Here is a 12,048-nt window from a genome sequence, read left to right on the forward strand (position 1 = left end):
TTAGAACTTGACTAATGATTAAATAATTCAGTATAAATATTGGGATGCTCTGGCCCAGTTTTTAAGAAGGAGAATTCTTCATGACTCAGTGACTTTTAACAAGTTTTGCCTTTTATTTCTTAATCTGATGATACTAAGAGTTATGACTGTAATTCAGTTTCCTATGTGGATTCATATATTTTTACAATAGTTTCAATGTAATAGTGTAGAGATGTTTATAAAGAAGGGGTTGGAATGGGGGATTGAATGGAGGACTTCTTTACAGAATCACAGAATCACAGAATTGTTTAGGTTGGAAGGGACCTCTGGAGATCATCTAGTCCAACCTCCCTGCTCAAGCAGGGACCTCTAGAGCATATTGCCCAGGATCACATCCAGACGGGTTTTGAATATCTCCAGGGAAGGAGACTCCACTACCTCTCTGGGCAACCTGTTCCAATGCTCTGTCACCCTCACAGGGAAGAAGTTTTTTCTCAGGTTTAGGTGGAACTTCCTGTGGTTCAGTTTCTGCCCGTTCCCTCTTGTCCTGTTGCTGGGCACCACAGAGAAGGGACTGGCCTCATCCTCTTGACACTCCCCCTTCAGATGCTTATACACGTTGATGAGATCGCCTCTCAATCTTCTCTTCTCCAGGCTGAACAGGCCCAGCTCTTGCAGTCTTTCTTCCTAGGAGAGGTGCTCCAACCCTCTAATCATCTTTGTAGCCCCCCGCTGGACTCTCTCCAGTAGCACCATGTCTTTCTTGTACTGGGGAGCCCAGAACTGGACACAGTACTCCAGGTGAGGCCTCCCCAGGGCTGAGTAGAGGGGCAGGATCACCTCCCTCGACCTGCTGGCAAAGCTCTGCCTAATGCACCCCAGGATCCCATTGGCCTTCTTGGCCATGAGGGCACACTGCTGGCTCATGTTTAACTTGTCTACCAGCACTCCCAGGTCCTTCTCTGCAGAGCTGCTTTCCAGCAGGTCAACCCTCAGCCTGTCCTGGTGCATGGGATTATTTCTCCCTAGGTGCAGGACCCTGCACTTGCCTTTGTTGAACTTCATGAGGTTCCTCTCTGCCCACCTCTCCAGCCTGTCCAGGTCCCTCTGAATGGCAGCACAGTCTTCTGGTGTGTCAGTCGCTCCCCCTCACCCCCCCCCCAGTTTAGTATCATCAGCAAACTTGCTGAGGGTGCACTCTGTCCCTTGCTCCAGGTCATTGATGAATATATTGAACAAGACTGGACCCAGGACTGACCCCTGGCAGGCACCACTAGCCACAGGCCTCCAACTTGACTCTGCGCCATTCACCACAACCCTCTGAGCTCGGCCATCCAGCCAGTTCTCAATCCACCTCACTCTCCACTCGTCTAGCCCACACTTCCTGAGCTTACCTAGGAGGATGTGATGGGAGACAGTGTCAAAAGCCTTGCTGAAGTCCAGAAAGACAACATCCACTGCTCTGCCCTCATCTACCCAGCCAGTCACTCCATCACAGAAGGCTATCAGATTGGTCAAGCGTGATTTCCCTTTGGTGAACCCATGCTGACTACTCCTGATCACCTTCTTGTCCTCCACATGCTTAGTGAGGACCTCCAGGAGGAGCTGTTCCATCACCTTTCCCGGGATGGAGGTGAGGCTGACAGGCCTGTAGTTTCTTGGCTCCTCCTTCTTGCCCTTTTGGAAGATTGGCGTGACATTGGCTTTCTTCCAGTCCTCAGGCACCTCTCCTGATCTCCAGGACCTTTCCAAGATGATGGAGAGTGGCCTAGCAATAACATCTGCCAGCTCCCTCAGCACTCGTGGGTGCATCCCACCGGGGCCCATGGATTTATGGATGTCACGTTTGGACAAAAGATCTCTAACCTGATCCTGCTCAGCCAAGGGAGAGTCTTCCTTTCTCCAGCCTTCCTCTCTTGTCTCCAAGGTCTGGAATTCCTGAGGACTGGCCTTAGCAGTGAAGACTGAAGCAAAGGCAGCGTTCAATAACTCTGCCTTCTCTATATCCTTTGTTACCAGGGCACCCGCCCCATTCAGCAGCGGGCCCACGTTTTCCCTAGCCTTCCTTTTGCTATTGATGTATTTGAAGAACCCCTTCTTGTTGTCCTTGACATCTCTTGCCAGATTTAATTCCAACTGGGCCTTAGCCTAGCCTTCCTTGTCGCATCCCTGCACACTCTGACAACGTTCCTGTATTCCTCCCAAGTGGCCTGTCCCCTTTGCCACATTCTGTGTACTTCCTTCTTCTGTTGGAGTTTTGCCAGGAGTTCCTAACAGCAGAGTTAACTAACAGCTTGTTGAGCTAACATGCCAGATTTCACAGTTAAGATATATTAATCTCCTGTGTAAAAAAGGGATAGAGAGTGGAGGAAGACAGAAATGAGGAAGGGTACCTTAACATCATCCTTCCTTTATTTAGGTACTGAGGAATGTGTATTTCGTGTGTTCAGAAAACTCATCAGTGAGAACTGTATATTTAAATGCAAAAATCAAGAGCTCTGTATTGGCACAGGTGAACACAAATAAGATATTTTGTATTTCCATTTGTTGTACAGCATATCTGATGATTAGAAGCGTAATCTTTTCACAGTTAGGCCCAGCCTCTGCTGTTGATATGAGTTTTAAACATTCCTTAGGTAAGTTCAATTGCACCTATGTCCTGTGTGTATGGTAATAGATTACTCCACATTACAGCGTGATGAACTTGGATGATTTAACCAGAAGAGGTTTATATCTGAGTGATATTCCATTGCATGATGCGACCCGTGATCTGGTTCTTTTGGGAGAGCAGTTCAGAGAGGAATATAAGCTGACTCAAGAACTTGAGATCCTCACTGACAGACTGCAGCACACACTACGGGCACTGGAAGATGAGAAGAAAAAGACAGACACGTAAGAACCAATTACTTGATTAAATATAGCTAAGTTCCTCAAAAAAATGAAAAAGCTCTGGAAAGACTATAAGAGATATTCAAGGCTAATAATTTTGGAGTCAAGAAAGAACACTTTTCTTTCAGTCCTTATAGTGTTGTTTTTAATCTAAATTATCAAATGTCATCTGCAGTCTGTTATATGCACAGGTATTTTGATGACTCCTTCCTTGATAAGAAAAACTATGAAGGGACATGAACTGGCAATTGTTTTTTGTTTTGCAAATGACCTAAAACAGTAGTTTTTCAAACTTTATGCTTACATGCCATCTCTGTAGCCAGATGAATTTGATGAATGTGCAAATGTTACTATTTGACAGAGTTCTTTAAACCACCTGTAGACAACTTACTCTGACTTTCTCAACCATCATGATCACAGGTTATCAAAACAGAAAAATATTCTTTTGAAGACTAATAGCCAGGACCAGCATACAGGTGGTGGTGCTTCAGAAATTCTTTTATAATTTGGACTGGGTCCTTCAGCTCCCAAAGACAGATTCAGCACAGCAGGCCAATAGGAAATTAACTGATGAAAAAACAACATGTAAATTTATGAAAAATTAAGTAATTATTAACAAAAAGTGAAAATGGCAGAAAGAATAATCAGTTTGCTGTGTTATAATCCTCAAAAATAATATAAATTTTGCCATAGATCAATGCTGTGAATTTGATTTTATAGTTCCCTGTAAGAATGGATTTTATAGTTCTCTGTAAAGATAGATTTTGGGCACAATGTGTATACATTATTATTGTTAAATAGTTATCTATATCTAGTGCTCAGAACTAGGACTATTGGCAAGCACGTTAAATAAGTGTTTGTGATAAGCAGCATGAATTTTGATGATCAATTTTCATGATAGTTCCCATCTATGTAATAGCCGGATTTCTTGTGACTTATGTTTGTTTAGCAGTAAAAATTAACATCTCTTTGCTATGAAATCTATTTACAGATTTTTTTTTTTAATCTTTAGTGGAGTAATGAAAACTGTTGTAATAAGACTTCAGAGGAATGGATGAGGGAGTTGGAGAGCACAGAAGCCTAAAAATATTTTTTCTATTCATTGTTGTCTTGCTCTATAAAGCCATTTTATCTTCAAGAATTCTAACCTGTTTGGCAGCCACTGGAAAATACAGTGTCAGTTACTATACTATGTGCCAAAAGTATTCAGTAATTATAACTCATACAGCAGTGAACTTGCCAAAAAAATGCAACTAATGAGCGCTTGTGCAGGAGGCTACCTACATGATGCTCAGGTCTTGTGAAACATTCAGAGGTCTTCAGGTCGTCTACTCAGCTGTGTAAGAAGGGAAGAGGTACTATATGATCGCAGATAAAGAGTTGACAGCATCCACATGAGAGTGCAGCTCTGTGTCTGGTGTGGATTGTATTTGCAAGTGTTAATGTGTCATATGGACTGTTAATTGAATTGGAAAAAATGCATTAAACCAACGTTCTCAACAGAAGAGGAAAGGTTTAGCAATTCAGGAGTGGGTCACAGGTGGAAGGAAAACTGTGGTCTCTTCATGTTCTTTTTTGCAGCTTTTATGGTTCTGTGAGCAAGACCAGATTATATTAGTTGAGGATGTGGCAGAAATGCTTAAGCAAAAATAATCCAAGGAACTATTAACTGATAGTGTCAGAAGAATTAATAATATATGTTTAATTAGTTGGTAAGTTAGATGTATTAATATGTATTTGAAATGGCATGGCTTTAGGCATACTGATGTAGATCAGCTCTTGTTTCCCAAATAGCAAATATTCAGTAGAAACTCTTTTATAATCACTAACTCTTGGATGACGCTAGTATGTTATAAACCCTATGGGAGTTACTAACTTAATATTTGAAGAGTGTTCGTGTAAAGACTTTTCTCCACATGCTTTCTGTTTTTCTTGTCCCTTTCTTTTCTTGAATATCTAGATTACTGTACTCTGTTCTACCACCATCAGTGGCAAATGAGCTGAGGCACAAACGCCCTGTTCCAGCTAAGCGATATGACAATGTGACCATTCTCTTTAGTGGCATTGTTGGATTCAATGCCTTCTGTAGTAAACATGCCTCCGGAGAGGGAGCCATGAAGATCGTTAATCTTTTAAATGATCTTTACACAAGATTTGATATTCTGACCGATTCACGAAGGAATCCATTTGTTTATAAGGTAAATGGAAGATTTTTAAATAATTTAATCTGTGACTTTTCAATACTTGAATAGTCATGTCACTCTATTCCATCCTTTGAGCTTTGTGCTTTTTGAAAAAACTTGTTATATTCTCAGTCTTTGACAAAAACCCACATTAACTGGTTGATTTACCAACATGCCAAGTAGCAGTTTTCTTTTTAAGACTAAAGATATTGAAATGGATGCATCTAAATTTGTAAAATCCTTGCTATCAAATGTAGTGTGTAACTTGGGTGTGTTTTCAGAGCCAGGGTTTACAGACTCTCTTAATCACAAATCCTACAATTATTGACACCTTGAAAGCTCTGTTCTTAACTTTTTTTTATGCTGCACTGTGCTAAGAGAAAGGAAATGTTTGAACTACATTACCTGATAACTAAATGTCTAAAGAAGACTGTGTTGTTTATCTCTGAATGTGTGAAGGAACCTAAAGGACTTAGTTCTCAGCCAGGACTCTGCACATGCACCCATTAGATGGATACATAAATCTATACCACATAGCAGATTCTGAACGCTTTTGGAAGCTTTTTGTAATTCTACTCACCCTGTGCTTTAGGTTTTCCAGCCGTATAACTGGGTCTTCTGATTGTAAATTATAAGTTACTAGTCAGTTGTTCCAATATGAATTTAATTCCTTCACTAGGTATGAAGTATAGTTGAACATATGTCTGGTAGCAAAGCTGAAACTGTATCCTATATATATGTACATGTATATGCGTGTGTGTTTGTGTGTGTAAAATTGATTCCTAGCTTTTACTAGGAATCAATTTTATGTCCTGAACCAAGTGAGTTAAGGAATGTGAGTCAGCAAGACAAACAACAGAGCTCAATATCCACAGTAATTGAAAGACCTCAAAAGAGAGGCTCAAGTTTAGACAATAATAGTGTCATTTTAAATATGTTGCATTCTTGGCATGCAATAAATTCTTTTTAGTAGTGAGCAGAGATGAGCGGAGTTAGGGTGATCTGAATGAAAGTGAAGGGAAACTATTTGAAAGGACAGGTGGTCTTGAAGGTAGCAGTACATCCATTCTAGCACTCTGAAGCATAAGATAATAAAGTAATTGAAAAAGGTATGTCTTCATAGGTGGAAACAGTTGGGGACAAGTATATGACAGTGAGTGGTCTACCAGAGCCTTGCATTCATCATGCACGATCTATCTGCCACCTGGCATTGGATATGATGGAAATAGCAGGCCAAGTTCAAGTAGATGGTGAACCTGTACAGGTTAGTAAGCGTGTGAGCTTGAATGAAGAACCCATTCTTTGATAGAATGATAGTGCTTTGAAATATGATAATGCTAAAGTCTCAGTCTGTGCAAGCTTTGTTATTCCTAGATTTAGACAGATCTGTACAAAGGAGACGAAGAGTTGCATGCAGTCTTCCAGACCTTAAAAGCTATTATTGTGCCTAACCTTGTAAAGGACTAAACTTGGTCTACATCATATCTATTTGCTTTCTAGTCATTTCTGTAAAAATCCCCTCTGCACATCAAATACAATTAGTTGGGTCTCCTTCATCTCAGCAAACCGAACAATAGTATTCCCTCCTTGACATTTTGATCGTGCTTCAGATCCTCAACTCAGCATGCGAAAACACTTTGTTAAAAAGAAAAATACAGTTCCATAGGAATTTATGGCAATGATTAGTGGCAACAACGTACATTAGTGGAAGTTCATTCATTGTGGTATTTTATGAAGATGTTGTGGCATTGATACAGAATTGAAGAGGCTGCATTGGTCTGTCTTCTTCAGAAGACACTGAGGGCAAAATAAGTAACATGTATGATGCATATCTCTATTTACATGAATGATATTGTTCCTCCCAAACCTAGTCTGTGTATATCAGTGTGTCAGTGGGCAAAGAAGTGAGGTTTGATTTGGGGCTTTGCAGTAACTGTGAGGTGCTGTGAGAATGAGCTTCTCAAAATCCCTGCCCTACATCTTAGACACATGCGGACTGTGGATGCTTGAGCTTTCACGGGCAAAATACTGGTGCTTTTCTTCTGAGAAACAGCCTTTTTCTTGGACTGTACTATCCATTTCTGCACCTTCTGAGTACTCATTGAAGCCAGACCTACAGTTTGCTACTCTTTCAACTTTTTTCTTTCCGAGTGTGTAATAGCAGCATGGCATGATGCATGTTGGGGAAAAAAAATATGAGGTTTGTTATTTCATATGAGAGTCAGGGCTGTGATACTGCATAACAGATCAGGACACAAAAACACAAAAAATGAAGGCTTTGAAGAAGCAGGACTGGTGCATTTTTAATTAAACTAGTGGATAGAAACTATGTAATACCTGTATTTAGTCAGAAGCATCAAATTAGTTATGATGATTTTGAGTATTCAAATTTTATTTTTTCTCTCTAAAGATAACAATAGGAATCCATACTGGAGAGGTAGTCACAGGTGTCATAGGCCAAAGGATGCCACGTTACTGTCTCTTTGGAAATACTGTCAATCTAACAAGCAGAACAGAAACTACTGGAGAAAAGGGAAAGATCAATGTCTCTGAGTATACTTACAGGTGAGTGAATCAGTATCTGTTACTGATGTTAACGTTTTAAAAGAATCCACTCCGTCAGTGTAATGTCAAAGTGTCTTTAGAGGTGATAGTGACAGGACCCCATCAGCACATTATTTAAGTACATGAGTCCTTACAAAAGAGACTGCCTTATGATATGCATCTGTAGCATGTTTAATATTTTATGCAGTGCATGCATGCATAGTAAATACATTTACATGTTTTCTCTTTCAATTTCAGGTGTCTTATGACACCAGAAAATTCAGATCCTCAGTTCCACCTGGAGTACAGGGGTCCAGTTTCTATGAAGGGTAAAAAAGAACCAATGCAGGTTTGGTTTTTGTCCAGAAAGAGTACAGAAACAGAGGTATGACTAACCAAAGTGTAATTTTTTTTTAAACAAGGCATGAATACCACAAGTTTAATCTAAACCACTGAGATCCGTTTGCATTTGCAAAACTAAATGTTCACTAGAAGAAATGAACCATTTCGTATGACATTGTTTCATTAATGCATTTACTATCTTTACAGCAGATTAAAGTCCTTGATTATTTGTCTTTGGAGTTTGTACAGTCCCTGAAAGAATACTTTCTGTATTTTAAAATGTTCTTGAGGGAATGCCAAACGTTTAAATATTTACATCTCTCTTCTTACAGATTCCTCCACTGTACTAGATTTTGCAATATAATGTCCATTTCTGTTTAGCTGACATGTCTGGTTATTACCACTTGAAAAGTTACCATTTGCTTTCTTGCAGTGAGAATAGTTGTACCTTCCAATATTTAGGCAACACTCCAGCAACTACTTGCAGCCAGCTTCCCTCCTGATGTGTGTGGTTTGTTATTCCCAAAAGGATATGCTTGCTCAGAGATAGAGGTCCTAGTTTAGAAATAAGCAAAGTGAAAAATACGTCTTCTAAATGACATATGAACCTAAATCCTCTTCTCAAAAAGACACAGGGTAAAGTTTTTTCAAGGGCTAAAGAGTTTTTATATGTCAGTTTCAGAAGTTTGGGCACTTAGTAATCTGGGTACGAGATGATTTAAGCAGGTGCCTACGTTTCACCTATTGCAGACAGGTAGGAAAGAGTAAAAGTAATTCACATAGCTTGAATTTTATCTTGAAGTAATACACAAAGAGAGAAACTTAGGTTAATGCATTTTTTTATTTTAAAAATACACTAGGCTACAATAATGCAAGTCATTCGTTGCCTTGGCTTAACTAATGCCTAACTAACTTCTTTTAAGTCACAAGACTGAAATCTAAGTTCTAACATGCCTCTGAATATTAAATTTAGGCTCTTTAGAAAATGTAAACCACATTTATTCCCCCTGGTACCCAAGTATATGAATACTGACTTTTTAATGGTAACTCACAATATTAATCCCCAGTATTAAACTTCAGAGGAGAGTCTGTACTTTAATTCAGCTGAATTTTATATTTTAGTATATATTATTTCTGATAATATTCTGAATGCCACTTTTGATAGTCCTTTCTAATTTTGTTTTGTATCAACTGCAAGATTAACTATGATTTCACATGGCTGCCATTCTTTCATACCTACAGTTGTATTTTAAACCATATTTCAGTGAGACACCTTTGACTTTTTTCTGCGTTATAAACTATGTTCCTATGATTTATAGCAGGGCAGATTGTAATTTTAAATGTAAAACTTCAGAGGATTACTCAGTCAGGTGGCATTTTTCTTGCTGCAGCCGCACACCTGCTTAATATGAAATTAGGTTTCAGATAGTTTAGTATTTTAAGCATAGCAATTTCATTTTAGAGATCTTGTAGTATTGTTTGTTTTGTTAATCCTCACAGCAGCCCTGAGAGGTACTTGGTGGTATTATCACTTAATGATCCAGCTTCATATGGGGAGACTTAGAGGCAGAAAGAAACATCGAAGAATGTTCTGTCAGTTTGATTTTCAGGAGAACTTAAAAATCATAGTTCAATCACACTCTAAGTCTCAAACCAGACTCTCAAAAATTTGTTTGATATACTTTATTTTTGTTAGTTTTTGTTAATTCCTAAATTCAGACACACATATAATTCTTATACACGGAGGGGCTTACTCCTATCTCCTAGATACCTACTTTATATTGTTGTATGTTTGGGAGAAGAGGAGACTAGGATATATTCATTTGGTAATGAAACTGATGATCATTTTGTCAGAGGTGATTTTGAAAGCTGAAAGAAGATAATCCTTTAGAGAACTCTTCATTCTTTTTCACTCCCTGCACGATTTCATCTGTCCATGCACAGGAAGTTATGCTGGGCTTTACTCCTGTAAGATTTTGTAAACTGTTTGCAGTTTCTCTTTGTCTTGTGAAGGTATTCATCACATTATTTCTGGCACTGCATAGGCTGTACATAGTAGTTGTAATCCACAAGCAAAAATCAGGTAATCAGACTTTTACATTTGATTACCTTAAAGTAATCACTTTGCTTTAGGCAGAGGTTTAGCCTAGGTTATCTTTTCAGATGCTTATTCTCTGCATCACGGAACGTGTGGGAGTTGATGCATTTCTACATGAAACATGCGAAAGAAATGTGTGTGCTAACAATGATCTTCTATTATTATTTACTGATAATAGATGCATATTGTTAAATGTAGTTTGTCATTGCATTGACCCACTATGTTGTTGCTTCAAATAAGGTGCTGCAAAGAAATTCCCTCACTTTTCCAATTTTACTTGCATGTACTCAAGGAAACAAAGCAAGATGCTTTCTGAGCTGAGGGAAGAGGAAGAGGATGCTGGATAGGGTGCATTACTGTCTCCAAATAGCGGGTCAGGCAGTAAGGTTGTTATGGATATTACTTGTTACTTCACTGCATATCTCTCATCACCGTGTGCAATATCACTATCTTTTGCCCCAATCCTGAAATCATAATCACCATTTTCTTCCATGCTCTCTGCTGTGTTTTGGGTTTTTTTGTTTTTTGGGTGTTTTTTTGGCCTTAGTGTTTGGTGTTGTTATATCTATACAGTGAGCATGTATTTCAGGCTTTTTTTTTTTTAATATGTGTCTACGTGTGTGTCAGTCATGTGGCCCTCCCTGCCACTAAATAATACCAAATAGCATTTTGTAATATGCTCACCACAGCTAACCACTTCAGTCTGGTGCTTCACATATATGCTCTTCATCTTCATTTATGCAGTATAATGTTTGTGTGAATCAGTGACATTTCTGGAAAGACAGGCCTTTCAATTATTGGGCAGAACAATGAACCTAAAAAAACTATTATTTTTAATAATAATGCATAAAGCATCATTACAAAAACTACTGTATAAATGTCTATCAGGTATAGTTCTGCAATCATCATGCTTTCCATTCATCCTGTGAATAACACTTGATGCACCGTGTTAATTCCTGATCAGAAAAAGGTATCTCTTTTGAAGTCAACCTGCATTTTCCCTTTGTAGACACTATGTATACATTTTCTATGTTAAAAGGAGGCAGTTTTTGTCCGATATTGCCGTTTGAAGCATGTGCCAATGTATTTGTACTGAAACGCTGTTCACTTGCAATGTATTTCTCATTGATTTATATTAACTAAATTAAGTAGCCACATTAATAATAGATTGCTCGACAGTTTTAGACCACCTGTAATGCTTTGATTCTTTTCTGATAGAGCCCCTAGAATTGAAAGCCTTACTGCTGGGACGTGGTTGGCATGGTTGACTTTTGTTTTGGTCTCTCTAACTTTCAGAAATTATCTTACTTCATTCCTTGGAAGGATCTCGTCATATTCTAGACATCACATCATGATTAAGGGATGTAGGGCTTGTAAGGAGACATAGTATCTTTTATTTAACCAGCTGATAGAGTTGGTGAAAGCAGTCAAGGTTTCAGACACATAGACCTTCCATAGCTTCAATGTACAGTGCATTTTTGTGCAAATAATAGCCATTCTTATCTGACTGATATTTTCTGAATATTTGCATTATAAAATAGGACAGTGCAATTACTTTGGTGTATAAAAATTGTCTATATCTGGTATATCTTATCAGCACAAAATATATATGTATAAATGTTTCATGTTAACATGCGAAAGAAGTTGCAATAAATTATTTTTTCCACTGACTTTCAGAAATTTGGGGATTTTCTTCTCAATAAAAGTTACATTCATGTGCTGCATCTCCTACAAGATAAGTATGTTCTCCTTCATTCTAAAATTCTACAATTTCTAGTTCCAACTTAAATAATTTCATGAGTCATTACTTCAATGTGTGTGTACGTCCAAGAGCCTCCTGCGTTCAGGTTAGCAGATCACCTCCTCAGATTGAAGTAGTGCTCAAAATGTAGATGAACACCCCTAAAATAGTAGAAAATGCATATATGGTATTACCTTTGAAATATTTGAATCACATTTAACAAACACAATTATTAGCTATCCGCTTTGAGTTGGATTTGCATCAACCACCAA

The 12,048-nt window shown here is 38.5% G+C and overlaps 1 protein-coding gene across 2 annotated transcripts in view; it reads left to right on the forward strand.

Annotated features, from left to right (window-relative positions):
* The window catches only part of GUCY1B1 (guanylate cyclase 1 soluble subunit beta 1), a 46,011-nt gene extending 34,306 nt beyond the window's left edge, over positions 1-11,705 (forward strand). For both annotated transcript variants that reach the window (XM_068942372.1, XM_068942373.1), the window contains 6 exons: positions 2,674-2,871; positions 4,829-5,066; positions 6,175-6,315; positions 7,462-7,616; positions 7,854-7,980; positions 10,328-11,705. In XM_068942372.1, the coding sequence (XP_068798473.1) occupies positions 2,674-2,871; positions 4,829-5,066; positions 6,175-6,315; positions 7,462-7,616; positions 7,854-7,980; positions 10,328-10,351 (883 nt within the window). In that variant the 3' untranslated portion in view covers positions 10,352-11,705. The remainder of the gene's footprint in view (positions 1-2,673; positions 2,872-4,828; positions 5,067-6,174; positions 6,316-7,461; positions 7,617-7,853; positions 7,981-10,327) is intronic.
* The last annotated feature ends 343 nt before the right edge of the window (positions 11,706-12,048 follow it).

This window comes from Struthio camelus, chromosome 4 (assembly GCF_040807025.1).
Source record: "Struthio camelus isolate bStrCam1 chromosome 4, bStrCam1.hap1, whole genome shotgun sequence".
NCBI classification, from domain to species: Eukaryota; Metazoa; Chordata; class Aves; order Struthioniformes; family Struthionidae; genus Struthio; species Struthio camelus.